The following is a 23,148-nucleotide window of genomic DNA, read 5'->3' on the forward strand; positions in this document are numbered from 1 at the left end:
GTTGGTTAGACATCCTATTGCTCTGGAGGCGTCGTTTCTGTGGGTGCTGTTTGTTACGATGCTCGTCAAACAGTCTATGATGAGGTGCAGAGTAAGAGAAGGGCCTGTGCCTCTAGTAAGGAATATAACGTTTGCGTTTGTATGGTGACATACATGCCCAGTGTTCTTAATGTAGTTCTTGAGTCCTTGCTGGAGGGGAAAACATTGTTGATTTTCTCTGCGAATAGCTTTTGTCTATTGAAGGGGAGGCCTTCCACCTTTGCTTGTAATTTTTTGGGTATTCCTGCAGCCTGAAGCTATGAGGCCTTAAACATTACCAGTGAAGTTGCAGTGGATTGTGCGACACTGTCGGCGATGTTGAGAGCGATCTGCAGAACTGTATGGGAAGCAGTGTACCGCTCTTGTACTACATATTTAAGAATCAAAGTTCTGATTCGTCAGGAGAGCAACATAGATGGCCATTCTCAAAGTCAGAATAGCCGGAAAATTTCCTGCCAAAAAAGTTGCGGGAAGAAAGTATTTCTTATTGGCCCTCTTGTTGGTCGCAGGGGCAGAAGCCCGTGTTTGCCAAAAGTCATCCACCACTTCTAAAATAGCCTTGTCAAGTGGCAAAGCGACCTTGTATTTCTGAGAAGGCTGCAAATTTTTTAAAAGATGGTGCTGCTTTTCTTGTACTTACATGAGCTGCACCTCCTGACTGCCCGCAACCCGCTTGAAAAGGTCCTGAAATTGTCGGAGGTCATCAGTTGGTGATGAATCTTCGGGAAATACTGCCCCATCAGAAGAAGACAAGAATGGATCCATCAGAGAAACAAACTAAGGTTGTTCTTGGTTGGAGAGATGACCCTCTTCAAGGTCAGAATGTTGGGAGTGCCTGGGATGTGCTTTGGGTAGGAGTGGGGGGGGGGGGGGTCTTGTGTCAGCAGAGGTGGGAGAATTATTATGGCCACGCCTGGGCTCTGATTGGTATAAAAAAGGTGACCAATGGCAGAAATGATGCTGTGAGGAGTGATGTGTAGGATGACAGCGTTCATAATAGGTATAACCATGGTTACAACTATAGTAACATCTGGCAGATAAGGAATGCCTGGAAGAGTATATGCTCCTACTGTCATCATGGTAGTGAATGAACAGAGAGTGAGGGTGATCTAGGTGACCTGGATCGGCGTCTTGCCAGCATAGGAGATAAGGATGTATGCCGGTGCCTATACTAATAATGGGGTGAAAGAGAACTGCATGCCGACGAGTCCCGGTATTCTATTGTAGTTCGATGCCATGGCAGGCCCACAGGTGGAGCCACTGGAGCTGGTAAAGGGGAAAAAGGCTCAGGAGAAAATGTGATATGCTCTGGACTGGGGGAAGGAGTGATGACCCTTCGTGATTTACGGTGGGCCTTTGCCAGTGCCAACAATTGCGCTAATGCTGACTGGTCTATAGGCTACATACAAGGTGTGGTCAATGCAGGTGCCAGTGCTGGCTGCATTGCTGGAGACAGTGCCAGTGCTTACTGTGCTGGCGGTGCCGATCGTGCCAACTACACTGGCGGTGCCATTGCAATTGTAGCTGCAGAATCCGGCCCCAAGGCTGGTAGCAGTGCCACACATGACACCAGTGCCGCTGGTGGTGATTTTCATGGTAGACTTGGCCCTGGTGCCGACGTGCTGTGGCTTGGTTTCACTTTCTCCAAACAGCAAGTACGAGTCATCCCTGAAGTGCCCGGCTTATCTCTGATGCTAACATTGGTTGCTGGCAATGAGCAAGTTGGAGAGGGCCTCTTTTTCACAAAAGTACGAGGCACTGGCAAGATGGCCCGTCGCTTCTCGGCTCGAAGACAGTCCGATCTGGGCAGGGAGGGCTCAGTCTGTGAAAGCTCTAGTGCTTTATTAAATAAAAGCATTTTGAGCCTCATTTCCCTGTCCCTTCTCGCTCATGCTGTTAACTTGGAGCAGTGAGGGCAGTTTTGCAGGATATACCCCTCACCTAGGCATCTAATGCAGCGGGAGTGCCTGTCCGAAGTGGGCATAGGTTCCTGGCAAGTTCCACATTTTTTTAAAACCAAGTGATCCTGGCATTGTTCTTCCTCAAGTGATTTTCTCTTCTTTCTTTTGTTAAACGTACAGTACTGCAAAGTCCGTGTATCCTTTTTTTTTTAGCGGCTTTAAACCTACTGCTAAGATTAACCAAACTAAGACTACTAACACTACAACTAGCTATCAAACTATCAACTAACAACTATTTAACTTCTGACAGGATCTGACGAGAGGGAAGGTTAGGAGGAGCTGGTGGGAGCCAGACCACATGTTCTAAGAAACAACACGAATGGCACAAAAGTGTCTGATATGCGGTCTGGCAAACCACTGCTGACAAATCTCTGATTTGCGGTGCCAGGACAAGCCCGACATATGCAGTGGAGTACCCACAGGGACACCACTCAAAGAAGTTAATGTTACTTGAGGAATTTTAACTTTGACATTTTCTGGCTTCAGTGGTTTCTTTTTCAAATTTAACACTGATTTTAAATGGTGCTTTCTAGGAATCTTTAAATTAGGAAAAACAAAACACAAAATCCCAAAGAAACTCCTCTTTGTGGAACTATTTATTAGGATCCTGAGTCTTGTGCAAAATATGCATTCAATAAGGCAAGAAAAGTAGAGCTGAATTACTTTAATGCTTGTGGAGTACTCTCTCAATGTGTATATTTCTCACAGAAGGAAACAAGTGTGGCTGTACATGTTTTTGTATGCTGAATAAAGCAGTCCTTACCAAAGTTAATAGATTTGTACATAACCACCAAAATGTTAGGGTTTGATCAAGTGTCTACCTGTGTGCAGTATTTCAAGTTTCTAACGAAAATCAAGCACTAGCTAGAGTTGTCCAAGAGGGTTGCAAATAATTTTTTATAATGGTAAAAGAGTATGTCTTTTTCCACTCTGTATTTGAAAATGATCAACTCACACCCAAATGATTGAAACAACAACAAAAAAACACTTCACAAAATTCTTAATGCTCAGGAAGATATCAAATGCCCATGAATTTTTCAGTCCAAAAGATGAAAGGTTATGCAACAGAAAAAGGCCGCTTACAATGTAAACATTTATGCAATATTTACTATAACTGTCTCTATGTCCTTCAGCTAAAATATACAATATGTGACTGTCACCTGTGACTGTGGCACAAGTATCTACCAAAATAAGGTGGGTTTTTTTTGTTAGTTTCAACATGTCTTTCCTCAAAATGAGAATGTTTTCATGAAGTAGGAGAAAAACTAAAAGAAAAAAATGTTACTTGATAATTGAATACAGTGTTAATCCTGTTCATATTCCTAGGCAATGTATTTTAAGAAATGCATTTTTCATTTTTTATTTGATATACATATAAACAGCAGAAATGCTGAGGTTTAAGAATCATGCATTGTATAGTCCTCGAGGTGACATGCCACGTCTGTGAAAGAAGTAGGTGTAAAAGTATTGACTATATAACTTCACTTTATTACTCAACACTCAGAGGGTATGTCTACACTACAAAGTTAATTCGAACTAATGGACGTTAGTTCGAATTAACTTTGATAGGCGCTACACTAGCGCTCCGCTAGTTCGAACTTAATTCGAACTAGCAGAGTGCTTAGTTCGAACTAGGTAAACCTCATTTTACGAGGATTAAGCCTAGTTCGAACTTACTAGTTCGAATTAAGGGGTGTGTAGCCCCTTAATTCGAACTAGTGGGAGGCTAGCCCTCCCCAGGTTTCCCTGGTGGCCACTCTGGCCAACACCAGGGAAACTCTCTTGCCCTCCTCCCGGACCCAGACCCCTTAAAGGGGCACGGGCTGGCTACGGTGCCCGTGCCAGGTGCAAGCCTGCCAGCACCCAGCTAGCAGACCCTGCACCTGGCACGGCTCGACCCAGCCACCCGATGCCCCCCAGCCCTCCCCCTCTTCCTGGGACCCAGCTGGAGGCTCCTGGGAGCTTGCCCGGGACCGCAAGAGGCGGGCACCCGCCTGGTCTAGTGCGGAGATCGTGGACCTCGTCCACGACCTCCGCACTAGGCACAGGAAAGTGGCCATCTAGGGCAGGAGAGCTGCCAGCCTGGCCACCCAGGAGCAGGTGTGCATGAAAATCAAGGTGGTCCACTGAGACCCCCCGACCCTGAGCCCTGAGCTTACAATGGCCGTCCTGGGTCAGACCAAAGGTCCATCTAGCCCAGTAGCCTGTCTGCCAACAGCGGCCAACCCTAGGGACCCTGGAGCGGATGGACCGAAGACAGTGACCAAGCCATTTGTCTCGTGCCATCCCTCTCCAGCCTTCCACAAACTTTGGGCAGGGACACCACTCCATGGACCCAACCTTCATCACTTTATCTCACTTCTCTTTAAACTCTGTTCTAGTTCTAGCCTTCACAGCCTCCTGCAGCAAGGAGTTCCACAGGTTGACACTGCTTTGTGAAGAACAACTTTCTGTTACTAGTCTGAAGCCTGCTACCCATTCCTTTCCTTTGGTGTCCTCTAGTCCTTCTTTATGGGAACTAATGAAGAACTTTTCTGTATGCACCCTCTCCACCCCACTCATGCTTTTATAGATCTCTATTCTATCCCCCCTCAGTCTCCTCTTTTCTAAGCTGAAAAGTCCCAGTCTCTTTAGCCTCTCTTCATATGGGACCTGTTCCAAACCTCTGATCATTTTAGTTGCCCTCCCCTCTCCCACCCTCTCTCTTCCCCTCTCCCACCTCCTTTTCCCAGTCTCCCCGAATTTTGTTCAATAAAGAGAGATTCTATTTTTGACCACACGTTTTCTTTATTTTGTACATCAGGAAGGGGGGCTAGGGAAGGATAAGTGGAAGGAGGTGAGGGAGGAATGGGGTACGAGCCCCCGATGGGGAGGACTGGGCAGGCTCTGTGGGCCTCTGGGGGTGGAAGCTCTCCTGCAGCCCCCCAATTGCCCGCTCTCCCCAGATGGCAGCCTGCGGCAAATGCAGCCGGTCTGATGGCCGAGTGCTGTGATGTGCCCAGTGTGGGCACTCAGGGCACTCCAAGCCAGGACTGCTTTGCAAGCGGGACACCCCTGACAACTGTCTGTCTGGGGTGGGGGTCGGGTCCCTTTAAGCACAGCCCTCGGCTAGCCTGACACAGCAGCTCCGCGCTCTAAGTCCTCATCTGATGCCCTGCCGGCACTGCTTCCGGCCATCCTTAACCCCGGTTCAGGGTCCACTTAATGTGGACATGCTAGTTCGAATTAGCAAAATGCTAATTCGAACTAGTTTTTTAGTCTGGATGCGTTAGTTCGAATTAGCTTAGTTCGAATTAACTAATTCGAACTAAGTTAGTTCGAATTAGCGCTGTAGTGTAGACATACCCAGAATAACTTAAAAGACTGCCTCAAAGGCTGGAAAAATGAATCACTGTACAGATTGGGGATGTTAGCATATAGCCGTTTACATGATTAACCGATAAACCTGGACTCATCCGTTCATCCAATGGTTACACTTACACACACACACACCCCCTTGCTGCCTCTGTATCAGAGGCAGCAAGGGGTGGGAGAGGCAACACAGAGCTGCCTTTCCCCTCAGGCTGCTGCCTTGGATAGAGAAGCAACAGCGTGGGAGGTGGAGGGGACAGGCAGGAGCCGATACACATAGGGAGCCGGGTCCCACAGAGCCACCTGTTCTCCCCCCGCTCCCCACCGCCTTATTGCCTCAGAGAGAAGCAACCATGGGGAGAGTCATGGGGAACAGGCATGAGCACCGGGTCCTGCCTGCCCCCTGGGTTACAGGCAAAAATCCAGTGGTTATACGTTTACACAAATACATGTTTGCTAACATCCCTAGTAGAGATGTTTCTCATGGGAAAAAGTCTGATCATTGCAAAATATTATAGGTTATTAGTCTTTTTCTATGAAGTATCTAACACATGTGTATCCTGTACACACACAGTCTAGTCCTTGCTGTGGATGGCTCCTTTGCCTCTCTTCACCTGAGTTGTGTCTTCTGTATTGCATTCCCTAAGAGGTACAATACAGAATCTGACCCATTATTCATTTCCTTGGCAAGAAATGGAAATTTTATCACTTCTAGTATTTTTTTATATCATTCATGCTGCCCTGAACTTTTTGTCCCAATATGAGACACAGACAAGCAGAAAAATTCAGGGTATATGGGAATACTTCTCATATAAATCTGTTAAATCATTCAACTCCCTCTGTTTGATACATGATCTATGATTCATTTGTACAGTTACCCATGGATCAGTATTACAGTGATCCAAACTCTGTAGAGAAATTATTTGCCAATATCTGTGTCTTCAATGACAGAGCAATTTACTGGCATGTAAATAGTAATACTTAGGGATGATCTATTAGAACTGTGTCCAATTTAAACTCAAACCACATCCTTATGGGATAAGACAGATATAATGAGTACTACTGAAATCTTTCTTGAGTGATACTCTATTCATTATTGTATATACAGCAGATCTACATGAGCACAGAAAGAAAAGTGCACAAATAATGACAATTAATTTATCTTTAAGAATAGATAATTGCAAATAAGGATGTTAGCTATCAGTTAACTGAATAGTCAACTAGCGGCATGAATTCTTAGTGGCTAGTTGATTATTTTATAGTCCCCGGGAATGGGACCAGCAGCCAGTGCAATCGAGCCCCACTCCCGGGGAGCACCCTGCACTGCTGCCTCTGTATCAGAGGCAGCAGCACGGTGTGCCAGGCGGGAGCCGGTCCACTAGGGGAGACTGTTTAAAAACCAGCTCCCCTCATGGACTGGCTGCCTGCGGCCCTGTGCTGCTGCCTGTTACAGAGGCACCAGCGCAGGGTGGCAGCAGCCCCTGTCCACGGGGAGGGTCTGAACTGCCCCCAGACAGAGGCTCCTGCTAGGGGAGGGAGTGGGGGGAGACTGCTGCAAAGCAGCCTCTGTCCACGGTGGGGCTGGTGTATCCCCCCTGCAGACAGGGGCTGTAGCTGGAGCAGCCTTTGTCTGTGGCCAGCACCAGCACTACCACAGAGAGAGGCAGATTCGGGACAGCAGCCCATCCATGGGGAGTCCTAGTCCCCCATGGACAAGGGCTGCTGCTAATAATGAGCCTGAGACGCTAAGGTGGCACTGCAGAGCCAGTTTGGAGGGGGGTAGGGAGGACTGCCTTTTAAGCCAGCTCCTGCTTCCTCCCCAACCCTTGCTGCCAAGGTGGGGGGGGGGGGCAATGTGAGTAGTCAACTAGATAAACCAATAAGCCTAATTTTATTGATTAATTGACTATTTGACTACTTGTTCATATCCCTATTAGAAATACTTCTATTCAGTTAACGTAATGTAGAACACAAAAGTAAAAGAAGCTATAGTCAACCTCTAAAAATTGTAAGTAATTACTTTTGTCCAAAAGTTTTAATTTTGAACAGAGAACTTACTAAAAGAGAATTCCCCATTCGCAAAATTGCTTACGAGAGATAGTGTAAATTTCTGTTAGTCCTACTAAAAGTCTAAAATATTTTTTCTTATAATTCAGTTTACAGTGCACTATTTTTATAAGAATCATATCTAGTCCAAATTATTTGATTTTTGAAAGTGGATGGTTCATAACAGTGGAGTATTTTAGCTCATATGGGAATAATTTTTTCAGTGGTTTTGATCACTGTATGCAGTTGTTTCTTATGTCATTGCTTCTTATAAACAGAATGGACTGTAATAGATAAATACAAATGGACATATGTCAATGTAACAAAAAGGTATTCAAAAATGTTCTGATCAATAATAGTTATTTTGAACATAGTCCAGAACATACCATTTGAAGAGCAGAAAGTTCTTCTGTTAATCGAGATATCTGTATATTGTAATGTTTCCTTGCATTCTCTACCTGCAATTAAAAAGATATTTTACTAAATCTGCACATACTATTTTTCTGTCCTATGATGCATGTTTCTGCGACTGGAACTACTGACAGATATGGACCATTACTGTACACTAACATATGAAATATGGCTTTTATCCATGGAATGCTGATGCTAAATAACCTGTGCCCTGGTATTTCTGAGGAGATGTTTAATAACAAATTGCCTCTAGAGAGGAAACTCTGAGATTCCTCAAGAACACTGTATTAGAGTTAAAAATAAATATACTGACATAACACAAACAAAACGGTATTTTTCAATACTTTGTTCTCTAGATTTTAGAGGAAAGAGAAAAAAGACTGAGAAAGTAGTTAAGGGTAATGAGAACAAGTAGTTAGGTGTATTTGATGACAGGGATGTGGTGGACATGGAGCCGCTATCTGATAATCTTACAAATACTGCATGTAACCTATTTAGGGAGACAGAACTATGAAAAAGTTAGTGCCAAGCTTTTTATATACATTCACTGTTTTACTTCAATGGAGGCAGCTGGAAGAACAAGCAGGAACACCACAGAATAACTGCCCCAGATAAGAACATCATGACATAGCCCTGAAAGACAATGGGGAAAGCTATTACTTGAGGATGCTATATCCTGTGACCAACCCAAAGTTACACAACTGTTTTGCCAGTGCTAAGAACTAACAGATCAAAAGGCTATAAATAGATAAAAAATAATTTGTTCTCCAAGGAAGGTAATGAAAAGGACTCAATAACTTTTTAAAAGGACACTCCCTGAAGCAGGAGAGATAATTGGTTTGTGAATTAAGGGACAAGACTGTGACCCAAACCCCAGCAGTCTCAAAGGATATATAGGAACTAAGGACCTAACAAGATCCACTTGTGGTAGATGACTAGATACCTAGAAAGCTAGAGGGGACATGATAGCAGTTTTAAAGTATCTAAAAGGTTATTATGAAGAGGAGGGAGAAAAAATGTTCTCCTTGGCCTCTGAGGATAGGACAAGAAGTGGTGAAATTAAATTGCAGCAAGGGAGGTTTAGGTTGGACTTCAGGAAAAAACCTCCTGCCAGTCAGGGTGGTTAAACGCTGGAATAAATTGCCTAGGGAGGTTGTAGAATCTCCATCTCTAGAGATATTTAAGAGCAGGTTAGACAGACACTAGTCAGGGATGATCTAGACAGTGCTTGGTCTTGCCATGAAGGCAGGGAATGGACTCTAGAGGACCCATCCAGTTCTAGTATTCTATGATTCCATGATATATAGGATTCTATATACGGGAACTAAGGACCTAGCAGGATCTACTTGTGGGAGATGGCTAGAAACTTAGAAGGCTAGATATGTCTGTTTGTGACAGAGGAAAATGTTACACGTGGGGGAACCCCAAATGATTGACATTAATTAGTCAATCAACTCTCAGGCTGCTAGAAGTGGGATGGACCTGGGATTCATATAAAAGGCAGAGCCAGCTAATTCCAGAAGAATGGTAAAACTCTGGGTGCCTGTGACGGGGTGGCCCCGCCCCGCACTCAAGCCCAGGGAAACCACCCGGTGCTGGGGGCGGAGAGAGCCCCACCCACACAGCCCTACTGGGCATGCTCCAAGGGGAGCGCAGGTACAAAAGGCTTCTGGCCTGCTCAGAAGGAGCAGACTGCAGCCCGAGCTGGAGCTAGTGTCCAACTGCCAGAGAGGGAGTCGCCAGGAGGGCTGAACGTGCCACTGCCGAGCCTGAGCCGGGCTCGGCCGCAGCCGCCGACTGACCCCTTGTGACCCGAGTGCTGGACCGGAACCTGCCAACTCCAACGCTGACCGGGGAAGTACCAGTACAGCCATCTGACCAACGCCGACAGGTGGGACCGCTACGGGCCGGGGGTAGGAAGTGACCCAGGGCAGGGAGCTGTAAAAGCCCCTGAGGGCTCGGGGCGTTGCGGGGAGGAGCCCCTGCCAAGCCAGTGGTGGGAGCCGCCTGCCACTACTAGGGCCCTGGGTCGGGGCCCGGTGGAGAGGGAGGGCCCGGGCCCCCCTACCCCTCCTTCCCTGACCCCCGGCGAGTGGGGGCTGGGATAAAGAACTTTGGACTAGGCCGGGAGGCCGTATTTCACCTAGTGCAGGGGCAGTGAACTTTGGACTAGGCCGGGAGGCCGTATTTCCCCAATCACAGGGGCAGTGAACTTTGGACTAGGCCGGGAGGCCGTATTTCCCCTATTGTGGGGGCAGTGAACTTTGGGGGTTAGGCCGGGAGGTCGTATTCCCCCTAAAAGGGGGAACCACGCTTCGGGCCGAGGCCCAAGCTGTGTGAGTGATGCCCCAGAGGAGGGTGGCAACCCCTGGCAAGGGGGGGGGCCTCCGACAGTGACAAAGAAATTTTTATAAGATAGTTAGTGTCTTCAAAAAGAAGTCCACAGGGAAGTGTCAAAATAGCATATATCTAGAATGACTAAAAACAAAACACTTTGATATGACAATTCACTTTTATACTGTGTTGTTCAATTTAAAGTACTATATGTGTAAGATACAAATATTTTCCATAGAATATCCTTATAAATACTTTTATTCCTCTTGTTCATTTCCCCTTCCATATACTATTCTTATCCTCAGTACATTACTCTTTATCTCTAATTGGCTTAGGAGACAAGTATCATTCCCTACAAAGAAACTGCCAGTATAGATCTTAAATTCAGTAATTGGGTGTAATCAAGTGCCACTGCGTAAAGATGTGTTTATAGTGTTCTCTCTTCTCCACCATGCACATTCTGTGTCTTCCATGGAATGAGCAGCAAGGCTTTAGGTGCCCTATGACGTTTGGAGGGGCTATAAACATTTTTAGCTTTCATAAATAAAACATTAATACATTAGTGTGTAATTATTTGCTACCTATTGGTTACCAGCAAAAAGCTGTTATTATCCAGAAATTGCCAATAAGTGTAAGGCAGGTTTATGGGACTGCAGCCAAGAGAGGAAGCTCTGGGGTATACCTTCTGTGGCTGCAGCCCTGCAAATCTGTGTGTGGCTGGTGCTTGGCATGATCCAGTGCATCATTTCCTTGCCACAGCTCTATAATTCTTCCTTTTCTACCTGTAATCAATTAAAAAACTCTAAGCAGAGGGGAGGAAAGGAGGGTAGTGAAGCACAGGGATACATATCTTGAAGAACCATTGTTACCGCACAGGGTGAGTAACTTCTTCTCCACTGAGTGGTGTCCCTGTGGGTGCTCCATTCAGGTGACTTAGTAGCAGTATCTACCAGATTGTGGTGGACACTGGAGTAATTTATGTAGTGGAAGGACTGCATCTGCCAGAGATGTCACGGGTATGGGTCTTTTCAGTAGGGTGGAATGTTGTGCAAAGGTGTGATGGGAGGACCATATAACTGCTCTACAAATGTCTGCCAACAGTATGTTATGTAGGAAGGCCGTTGTTGCGGCCATTGCACATGTGGAGTGAGCCCTGATAATCTGTGGTGGCTGCTTCCCACAAAGTTCATAAGCTGTGTATATGCAGCTAGCAATCTATTTGGATATATGTTGTGCCAAGATGGCTATTCCTCTATATGGCCTGGACCAAGAGATGAACAGTCTGTCTGACTTTCTGGTCTCTTTGGTTCTATCAAAGTAAAACCCAATAGCTCGCCTTGCATCCAATGTGTGCAAGATGGACTCTTTGGAGAAGGTATGAGGTGAAGGGAAATATGTAGGTAAGTATATGGGTTCGTTTAGGTGGAAGTCAGACATGACCTTGGGGAGGAACTTGGGGTGGGGCCTGAGTATAACTTTATCCTTAGTAAACATAGTGAAAGGTGGATCGGCCATGAGGGCTGCGATTTTGCCTACACGTTTTGCTGATGTTATTGCCACTATGTAGGCCACCTTCATGGACAGGTATTGTGCGGATGTTGTGGCTAGTAGTTCAAAAGGTGGCCTGGTGAGTGTTGAGAACAAGGTTCAAGTCCCAATGTGGCACCAGGGGGAGTTTCAGAGTTTTGATATTTCAAGTGGCATGTTTTGCTGTGGTGTTGTATTAGGAGATGCGGTACCATGGGTGAGGGGAATCGGTTAATTTATTGAAAGGTAGTGCGGATAGGGGAAGTAGTGTTGTCCAGGCCAGGCAGGAGCTATCAGAAATACTGTGGCCTGGTCGGAGCGTATCTTGTTGATCACTCTGGAGAACAGAGAGATCAGTGAAAAAGTGTAGAGTAGGGAGTGGTCCAGGGAATGGTGAAGTCATCCCCCTCCAATCTCTTGCACTGCCCTGCTCGGGAGCAGAACCTGTGACATTTGCAGTTGAGTACCATTGCAAAGAGGTCTAAAGAGAAAAAAATAAAAAAACTGAGGGGAGAACATTGGTGTTGATATCCCACTCGTGTTGCTCTGAAAAGTCTGCTCAGTTTATCAGCCCTTGCATTCTGCTGTCCTGGTATATATATATGGTAGTTAGAGTTATATGGTTCCTGATACACCAGTTTCAAAATGTGATTGCTTCTGCATATAGCGAGCATGATTGAGCACCCCCGTCAACTGACGTAAAACATGGAGAGTGTGTTGTCCGTGAGTCCATCAATAGTTTCCCCCTTTATCAGGGAAGGAAGTAAGCACATGCTCTGCGAATGGCCCTGAGCTCCAGGATGTTGATATGAAGGTGCATCACCAATGGGGACCATCTGCCCTGTACTGACATTGTACCACAATGGGCTGCCCAGCACAGAAGTGTTGCATCCATCATGATCCCTACTGATGGGTCTGGGCGATGGAAGGGTATACTGGCCAGTCGGTTTGTTGAAGAAATCCATCTGTCAAGAGACTGTAGAAATGGCAGTAGAAGCGTGAGGCTCTTTGAGAGGCTGTGTCAATTTGGAATGTAGACAGTTGCAAGCCAATACTGTAGTCAGTGCATATGTAACCTCATGAATAGGACTACAAAGGTTGTAGCTACTATGAATCCCAGTATTTGGAGACACGTGTGGGCTGTGGTAAAGAAAGTATGCTTGACTCTTCCCCCCCACTCCCTCCCTCCCACCCTGCAATAAGGTCGCATAGCGCCTTGAATCTTTGCGATGGCAGGTAGGCCCTTGCTGTCACTGAATCTAGAAGTGCCTCAATAAATTCTATCTTTTGAGTAGGCTATATGGCGGACTTGTGGATATTGATAAGTAGGCCAAGTTGGGAAAAGCATTCTCTGGTAGTGGTTGTAATGGCTAGAGTTTGTTGATGTGTGGATCCCTTGAACGAACAGTCATTGAGGTAGAGAAAGATAGTGACATTTTGTCTTCTGAGAAAGATGCTAGCTGTTGTCACTCGAGGGGCCGAGGAAAGACCAAAGGGGAGGAGCCAGTATTGGTAGTGATCTTGACGTACCACAAATCTGAGTAATCTCTTGTGACCAGGATGGATGGTTACATGAAAATATGCATCCTGAAGGTCAAGGGCGGAGAACCTGTCCCCTTTGTCCAGTGCGGGTATGATAGTTCTAAGAGTCATCATTCTGAATTTTCTGTTGAGGATGAACTTGTTGAGTTTCTTGAGATCCAAAATTGGCCTCAAGACCCGTTTTCTTGGCTGTTAGGAAATAGTTGGAAGAGAACCCTCTTCCCCCATGTTCTGTGGGAACCGGTTCTATTGTCCCTAAGTAAGTAGCTTTCATATTCTGCTTATACGTGAGATGGGTCTCTGAAGAGCGACAGGGTAGGGGGATGGACTCTTGATGTAAAGGGGATGTAAAGGGTAGGGGGATGGACTCTAGATGTAAAGGGGATTGTGTAGCCCGATTTGATAATCTCCAGGACCCACTTGTCTGTAGTAATGTGGGCCCTTTCTTAGTAGAAGGGTCTCAGGCAGTGATGGAAGGTGATATTTGGATGCACTGGATCTACGGGCTAGTTGCTCAAACCCCCAACCAAGAAATTTGCTGTTTGTGTGAAGTCGACTGAGCATTAGAGACTGATTCTGCTGAGTCCCCCTCCTGTTGGAGCGTTGCTTGGGCCCGTTGTCCTATGGCCTCTGCTGTTGTCTATAATAGTTGTAGTCCCTTAACCTTTGGTAGGGGTTGTATTTGTGTCTCATAAGGTGGAGAGTACATCCCCAGAGTGCAGACTGTGGTATGAGACTCCTTCATTGAGTACTACACTTCATCTGTCTTTGTGGTGAACAGTAGGTATCCATCAAAGGGGAGATCCTCCACCTTAGATTGTAATTCTTTTGGGACTCCTAATGATTGTAGCCAAGGGTATGTCTAGACTACAGAAGCTTTGTCAACAAAGAGTGTCTAGACTACATGCAGTTCTGTCGACAAAGCAAGCTGCTCTGTCGACCAAAGGCGTTATTCCTCGTAGAATGAAGTTTACCGCCGTCGACAAAACTGCCAAGTTCTGTTGACGTTATGTCAACAGAACTTGGTGGTAGTGTAGACGAGGGTACAGTTTTGTCGACAAAGGTGCACTTTTGTCGACAAAACCCTGTAGTCTAGACACACCCCAAGAGACCCTATGCATTACTACTGCGGTAGCTGTGGCCCTAAATGCTGTGTCAGCCACATACTGCCCTCTAGACTGCAATGTTTTTGCTATGGATAGGCCGTCCTTGATAATGGACTGCAGGTGTGGTCTCTTGCTCTCAGGAAGATCGTATAGTCTAGAATAGTTGGCGTGACTGTAGTTAGCCAGGAGGGCTGTGTAATTCGATAACCTAAATTGGAGGGTGGCAGAAGAGTATACCTTCAGGCCGAAGATATTTAGCTGCTTATTGTTCCTTGTCCTGAGGCGTAGATTTAAATGGTGGGTGTTTGGACTTTTGATTAACTTAGTCTACATCTAGTGAATTTGGTTGGGGATGTGAGAAGAGGATGTCTATGCCTTTTGCTGGGACACAATATTTTCTGTCCACTCTGTGATTGGTTGTGGGAGAGGGGGGTGGAAGCTGGAGTTTGCCAAAGCACCTCTGAAGGTTCCAAGATAGCCTTATCCATTAATGAAGCTATCTTTGAGGATGCCATCGGTTGCAGTATTATGAGTAATTTGTATTGTTTGTTTTGAATCTCTTGGAGTGTAATGTCCTGTGATTGAGCCACTCATTAAAATAATTATTGGAATTGTTTTAGGTCATCTGCTGGTGGAGAGGGCAATACCTGGAAATTTCCCTCATCTGATCTAGTAGATCGGGGATCACGTGAAGAACTCTCCGAGTCCAAGCGAGGTAAGTTGTTATTGCCATTTGAGTAAAGTCTGTGTTATCACTGAGGGCAGGTGAGATGACGAGGAATGTGCAGATATAGGCAGGGAGCATGTAGCCGTGTGTTTTAGCAATGCACGTGATGTATCTCTTGGGCATTAGGTATGGGAGGAACGTGGTCGATACCCATGCCATAGTTCCCAAGGGGGACACAGAGTCTGAAATTGTTGTGAAGGTTAAGCCATGGGAGGTGTGACAGTTGTAGAGAATGATCTCAATATGAGTGCTCGGAAGCCACTAATCCTAGAGGGGATGACTAACACAATGAGAATCTACTCTGCTGCCCACTGCCGTACTTGGTTCATGGTGACAGCAGCATAGGAGAGTGGGGAGCCCCTTCCGGCATGTGCCTGTGCAAGCTGGCATGAGACAACACCGGAGAGCACGGTGAACAGGCTCCTTGTATCAGTGATGTACCTGACTGGGGATTTTTGTAAATGACATCTTTCGTGACGCTTTCTTGTGCTCTGGTGCCGGAGCGCGTTTGGGTTCAGGCTCCCCAAGAACGGCTTGTTCAGGCAGTGCAGAGATGCCTGTGGGAGCCGGTGGCAGTGGCATTTGAGGCTTTGTCGGTGCCATTGCATTAGCGGCACCGACAGGTGCCGATCTCTGAGGCTCTGACTCCGCTCTCTTAGGTGATATGGTCCTGCGTTTCTCTGTGGTGCTGGAGACTGATGGTACTGGGGAAGCTTGTGAAACTTGAAAGCCTATGGTGGTTACAAGGTGGTGAGGCAGCCCTGTCAACAGGCTTTTGTTGCCCCTGTGTATCTTCAAACGGACGCTCCCGATGGCTGTAGGGATGTCTACCAGAATGCATATCCATCTGAAATAGGCATTAAGTCCCAGCATAAGTCACATTTCTGAAAGCTGGGAGAGCCCCGCATGTTGATGGGGAAAAAAGCCATGGCAGCAGTTTTTTTAAAGTAAACTTTGAAAACTGTCATTGACTGACTAAAACTATGAACTATTACTAAACTAACTATGCTATTTGTTTTCTGTCAGAAAAGGAGAGCACTGCTCTGACTCTGTCTTCAGCTGAGGACAGTAGAAAAGGAACTGAGCTGCGCATGCACACTAAACTAATAGCAGCAGCGCAAGACACTGCGAGACACTGGGGTGCCCAAGCACGAGGGGCACAGCTGAGCAAAAATCTCTGATTAGCAGTGCAAGGATGCACCGAGACCTAAGTGGAGCACCCAAAAAGACACTAGAAAATAATGAGTTTGTCACTTCCTATGATTCAACATCAGGATCAGCATCTCAAAGTGGACGGAGATACAGGTAGAGTGCAGTGCAACTGACAGTTACACAATAGCTATGTCTATCTACACTACAGTAGAACCTGAGAATTATGAACAGCTCAGGAGTGGGGGTTTTCATAACTCAAATTTCTGCAACTCTGAACAAAATGTTACAATTGTTCTTTCAAACATTTATAAATGAACATTAATACAGATCTGAAACTTCACTATGCAGAAGAAAAAAGCTCTTAAAAATAACCATTTTAAATCTTAACGAAAGATGCACAAAAACAGTTTCCTTGTCCCTTGACAATATTTTTTAAAAACTTACACTTTTTTGAAATAGTTTAACAATATTGTGCTGTTCTCCTCTGCCATCTGACTGTGAACTTCTGGTTACAAATGAGATGTGTGGTTGACCGGTCAGATGACAATTCTGGTGTTCTTAGAGGTTCTACTGTATTTAAAATATAGGACCTGCTCCCACTAAGGAGCTGTTTAATATTTAAAGTTCTTGCATGAAGAAGAGGGTTCCAGATTAGTGTATCCAATGTTAGAGTATCCAATTACATGACCATGGTCTTACAGAATATATTGTTCAGTAGACATTAGTTCTGATAGAAGAGAAAGCTACTCACCTTGTGCGGTAACGGAGGTTCTTCAAAATGTGTATCCCTGTGAGTGCTCCAATTTAGGTGTCTTGAGTGCCCCATGCTTGTAGTTCGAGATTTTTGGTAGAAATGCCAGGTTGTCTTAGACATGTGTGGTCCCTGCTTTGTGCTATTCCATGCAGTTAACTGATGCCCTGTGACCAACCCCCACTCTGTCCCTTCTCGACTGCATAGACTAATTTAGAAACTCTGAAGTAGGAGAGGGGGGTTGTGGAGCACCCACAGGGGAGCACATCTCAAAGAACCTCAATTACTGCCCTCTTTTCAAGTGCTGTCCCTGTGGGTACTCCACTTTAGATGACTTCAGAGCAGCACTCTCCAATGGAAGGAGAAGGCTTCAGAGTTTGTGCTGTGATCAATGACAGTACATAGAATCTGAAGGAAGTATTGGATATTGTTTGATGTTCTAAGGCAGGGGTCTCCAAACTTTTCTGCCCGAGGGCCGCATTAACTATCAAACAGCAGTTCGGGGGCCGACTACACACTTGAGGTCCAAATAAAAAACAATCAAAACATGGATGTTGTTTTTAACTATTTATTTAATATTATTTTATTCAGTTATTATTTAATAACACATTGATACACTACACATGAACACCTGTATTAGTGTGAATGGTGAAATTGTTTCCTGGATGCCAAAATAGAGCCCAGCCCACTAGTGACCTCATGAGAGAGCTAGCCAATAGGATAAGAATGCACTGGCCAATAGGGAGCAATTGTCCACGCCAAGTCCCAACCCCTCTTGCTGTGAGGGACGCGCAGAGCCCGGGCTCGGCCGTCGGTCCGCAGGGCGTGTGGCTGTCCGTTGGCGGCTCCGATCCCCCGCACCCCCGGCCGGGGAGTCTTGCTGCCCAGGGCAAGGGCTGCGCGGGTCCAGAGTCCCTCCTCCGTCCCGCTGGCTCCTCCGGCTTCCCTCTCCTGGCTGCCTGCCCAAAAGAAAGTGAGTGCCGGCCGCCCCTGTCCTTCCGGCCCCTCCCCCTTTTGAGCCGGCACGCACGGGGCGTGCCGCTCACCCTGGCGTCCCTGCCCCTTCTCCTCCTGGGTCCTGCCGCCTTCCTCGCCTGCCGCGCCTGCGGCTGTGCGCCCTCGCTCCCCTCCCCGTGGGCTTTCCCCTGGGCTCCGCTGCGCTGCACCGCTCGGTGCTTCTCCAGGGGAGGGGCTGTTAGTGCGGGGAGTTTCTTCCCCGTCACAGTCTCCACGGGCTGGATGAGAGGGCCTCGCGGGCCGCATCCGGCCCGCGGGCCGTAGTTTGGAGACCCCTGTTCTAAGGCATAGCGCAGTGTAAAGCTATGGGTTGATGCCCAGGTAGTGGCTCTATAGCTGTTCGTGATGGGGACACTGTAGGAAAGCTGTGGAGGCTGACATGGCTCTAGAGGAATGAGTATGACTCCCCATCAAGGATTGCCAGGCTCACTGAAGGTAGCAGAGTTTTATGCAATCAGAAGTACACTTAGAGAGTCTTTGTTTAGAGATAGCACACTTTTTGCAGTATTTGGTGATGGCAATGAAAAGTCTAGGTGATCTGAAGAATAGTTTAGGCATGCCTATGAAGAAGGCCAGTGTCCTCTCAAAATCAAGCGTATGAAAGGTGTAATGTGTTCTCTCTATATGGGGTTTAGGATAAACTGTTGGCAGATAGATGGGTTTGGTTGAGATGGAAAGAAGAGATGATTTTCAGCAGAAACTTGGGGTGTGGTTTGAGAGACTTCTTATCCTTAAAGAAGGATGCAGGGTCTGCCTCTGTATGCAGGGTCTGCCATGAGAGCTTTTAGTTCTCGCATACCTCTGGCTGATGTAATTGCCACAAGAAAAGCTACTTTCATGGAAAGGTATAGTAATGAGCAAATTGCCAGTGGTTTGAATGCGGTATAGTTAAGGGCCCAATGGATCAGGCTGAAGTCACATGGTTTGGTGGGTTTATGGAAATCAGGGTAAGTCCTTTGAGGAATTGTTTGGTTAAAGGGCGAATACATGCAGAGTAATGGTCCATCTTGGGGTGAAGAGCTGTGATGGTAGATAGATAGACTTTCATTGAACCCATGGATAGGCCTGACCCTTTGAGTCATAGTAAATACTCCAGTATCAAGCGTAGTGACACTGGGATGGATGTCATCTGTTTTTGTTGGCACCATGTCTTAAATCATGTCCACTTCAGGATGTATGAACGACGAGTCATTTCTCTGCAACTGTACAAAAGTATCTCTGGTACCTCCTCTGGCAGGTCAGCTCTGGTCCCCTGAACCATGGAGAAGCCATGCTCCGAGATAGGAGTTTTCATGGATCTGGGTGTAGAACACAGCGTGATTCCTGGGACAACAGATGAGGCAGAAGTGAGAATGTGATTGAGGGATGCATGATAATCCTGAGGTAAGGATACCAAGTTTGTTAAGACCACACTGGAGCTATTAGAATTACTGTAGCTACGTCCAATCTGATTTTTTGGATCATAGAATCCTAGGGCTGAAGGAGACCTCGGGAGGCCATCGAGTTCAGCCTCCTGCCCAAGGCATGACCAATCCTAACTAAACCATCCCAGCCAGGGCTTTGTCAAGCCAGGATTTAAAAACCTCTAGGGATGGAGACTCCACCTCCCTAGGTAGCCTATTCCAGTACTTCCCCACTCTCCTACTGAAATAGTTTTTCCTAATATCCATACAAAACCTCCCCCACTGTAACTTGAGACCATTGCACCTTGTTCTGCCATTTCTCACCACTGAGAATAGCCTCTCTCCATCCTCTTTAGAACCTCCTTTAAGGAGGTTGAAGGTTGCTATCAAATCCCCCCCCTTACTCTTCTCTTCTGCAGACTACATAAGCCCAAATCCCTCAACCTCCCCTTGTAGGTCATGTGCTCCAGACCCCTAATCATTTTGGTTGCCCTCCGCTGGACCCTCTCCAATGCAGCCACATCCTTTCTATAGTGGGGGGGGGGGGTCGGGGGGCGGGGCGGGGCTAGAACTGGACACAATACTCCAGATGTGGCCTCACCTGTGCCAAATAAAGGGGAACAATAACTTATCCAGATCTCCTGGAAATGGCTCCTCCTAATACACCCTAATATGCCATTAGCCTTCTTGGCTATAAGGGCATACTGTTGTCTCATATCCAGCTTCTCATCCACTCTAATCCTCGGGTCCTTTTCTGCTCAACTGCTATTTAGCCAGTCAACCCGAGCCTGTAACAATGCTTGGGATTCTTCCGTCCCAAGTGCTGGACTCTGTTCTTGTCCTTGATGAATCTAATCAAATTTTTTTTACCCAATCCTCCAATTTATCTAGGTCACTCTGGACCCTATCCCCACCCTCCAATGTATCTACTTCTTCCCCTAGCTTAGTGTCATCCACAAACTTGCTGAGGGTGCAACCCATCCCCTCATCCAGGTCATTAATAAAAATGTTAAACAAAACCAATCCTTGGGGCACTCCACTTGAGACCCACAGTCAACTAGACATCAAGCCACTGATCACTTCCTTTTGGGCCTGACAATCTAGCCAGCCTTCTATCCACCTTACAGTTCATTTATCCAATCCATACTTCCTTAACTTGCTGGCAAGAATATTGTTGGAGACCATATCAAAAGCTTTGCTAAAGTCAAGGTATTTCACATCTACTGCCTTCTCCATGTCCACAGTGCCAGTTACCTCATCATAGAAGCGAATCAGATTGGTCAGGCATGACTTGGACTTGGTGAAACCATGTTGACTATTTCTATTCATTTTCTCCTCTTCCAAGTGCTTCAAAATGGATTCCTTGAGGATCCTCTCCATGAGTTTTCCAGGGACTGAGGTAAGGCTGACTGGTTTGTAGTTTCCTGAATTGTCTTTCTTCCCTTTTTTAAAAGATGGGCATGATATTTGCCTTTTTCCAATCCTCTCCCAATGTCCACAAGTTTTCAAAGGTAATGGCCAAAGACTCTGAAATGACATTTGTCAAGTCCCTCACTACCCTCAGATGCATTAAATCCAGACTCACCCCATTCAAAAGGGGGATGGGAGGGAATGCATAAAGAAGGGGGTCATTCCAATTGAGGTGGAATGTATCACCTAATGAATGGCTACCAACACCTTCCCTGGAGCAGAAGCTTGGGCAATTGGCATTTAGGACTGTTGCAAAAAGGTCTATTTTGGCAAATCCCACACTATTGGAAAAATGTGTAGGAGGACAATGTTATTAAGCTCCCATTCGTGGTCCCAAGAAAATGTTCGGCTGAGTGCATCCACTATGGCATGACATCCATGTAGGTAAGCTGCAGTGATGTCGATATTGTATCTGATGCACCACTGCCAGAGTTTTATGACTTGCACACAAAGCCAGTGTGACTGTGCTCCCCCTTGTCTTTAAAACTATGTTGTCTGTAAGAATTTTAATAGCTTTGTCCTTGATGAGTGTTAAGAAGTGTGAGCAAGTGTTGCAGACAGTGTAGCCTTCCAATAGGTTTATATGCAAGAGGGATTCTGAAGGAGACCAGAGGCCCTGTATAGAATATGGGTGTAGGTATTCTCCACATTGCAGGGATGCTTCCCCCTCCCAGGAATGAGGCACCTGTGGTGATGGTTACAGACAGTGTGTTTAGGTAACTGGCACCTAAATTTCATAATATGCATATGTTAAAATGAACAGATATTACAGATACTCAAAATGCATGTGTGTCACCAAGATTGACAGATATGAATGAGAAGCAGTTATGAAATATACCTGCTCACACAGGCCAGATATAGTCTTTCAATTAAATAACGTATCTCTAACAAATAAAACCACGAATTTACCATAAAAATTAAGCATCTGCAAAGCTACAATTTATTAAAAATAAATATTGCAGTTAAAAATGGGTATGAAGTTAAAAAAAAAATCAGATTTTGAAATCATCCTAAAAGTAGCTAAACAACCCTAGCCTTCTGTTACCGCAGCAGCTTGGGGGTAGGTAAGAAGTGCTCTGTCCATGACTGCTGCAGTAGGCACAGCTGGGAGAGGTGCATGTCCTCCAGGTGAGGGGACAGACACACAGATAGGCAGACACGAAGACAGACAAACTCTCTCAAATATATAGTAGATAGCTGTCCCTTTCTCCATCCCTGCCCCCTCTGTTCCACTGCCCCAATGGGGTTGTAGCTATCCCAGTCCCATTATCTGGCCTCTTGCTGTTCCCCTGTGGTCATTATACAATATAATTATCCCTGTTAGCCCCTCTTTCAGTTTTATGAGAAACAATCGCATTCCAAGCACATCCCATTGTCATAGCACAGGCATGTCCAAAGTCCGGCCCGCAGGCCAATTGCAGCCCGCGGTCGGATTTAATATGGCCCCCGCTTCTCCCGGCTCCCCGGTGCTCCTTTCAACTGGCGCGCGCAGCGCGCCGCTTCGGGCTGCGCTGCCACCGCCACCGCAGTCCTAGACCCTGCCCTGTAGGGCACGTCCGCAGCCCCGCTCCCCCGCTTGGCTGCGGGTTCGCCCTGCCCCCGTGCCGCCGTGAGGCCAGCATGCCCTGCGCTCTCCGCCCGCCTCCGACCCTGCGGGCCCTCTGCCTTGGGGCTGAGAGTGCGGGGACGGACTCCGCAGCTGCTGAGATCAGGAAATATCTCAGTATCTGTGATTGGCCCTGTGCACTGTCAGCTTCCTGGCGGGCTCAGGCACGTGGAGCTGCGAACACGCCCGAGCTCATCATTAGACACTTCACCACAAACAGCCACAAAGGCAAGAGAATTCTTGTTGGGCAGTGTATTAGTGCAGTGTATTACTTGGGCAGTGTATTAAACCTCTGGCACTGCGCTCACATGATCCCTTCCCCTTCTGGGCAATTTAAAAAAATGGCGACTGTAAATAAGAGAAGGAAAGTTGACAGTGAGGGCCGCCGCTTCCACGACAGGTGGAAAGTGGAATATTTCTTCTCTGAAATACAGAATCACTGTGTTTGTCTGATATGCCAAGAGACTGTGGCTGTTTATAAGGAATTTAATGTCAAGAGACACTACCAGTCGAGACATAGCACATACGACAAGCTAACAGGGCACGACCGCAGTGAAAAGTTGAAGCAACTTGAAGTTGTTTTAATGTCACAACAGCAATTTTTCATAAGAGCCCGTGAGTCAAATGAAAATGCCACAAGGGCGAGCTATGAGGTGGCAACGTTAATTGCTAAAAATTGCAAATCTTTTGCTGAGGGTGACTTTA

At 46.4% G+C, this 23,148-nt stretch overlaps 1 protein-coding gene across 3 annotated transcripts in view; it reads right to left on the minus strand.

The window, feature by feature from the left end:
• The window catches only part of SCLT1 (sodium channel and clathrin linker 1), a 134,205-nt gene that overhangs the window by 48,535 nt on the left and 62,522 nt on the right, over positions 1–23,148 (minus strand). For all 3 annotated transcript variants that reach the window (XM_089777978.1, XM_089777979.1, XM_089777980.1), the window contains one exon: positions 7,784–7,855. In XM_089777978.1, coding sequence (XP_089634104.1) covers positions 7,784–7,855 — 72 coding nt within the window. The remainder of the gene's footprint in view (positions 1–7,783; positions 7,856–23,148) is intronic.

Source organism: Pelodiscus sinensis, chromosome 4 (genome assembly GCF_052426305.1).
Source record: "Pelodiscus sinensis isolate ZL-2025 chromosome 4, ASM5242630v1, whole genome shotgun sequence".
NCBI lineage: Eukaryota > Metazoa > Chordata > Testudines > Trionychidae > Pelodiscus > Pelodiscus sinensis.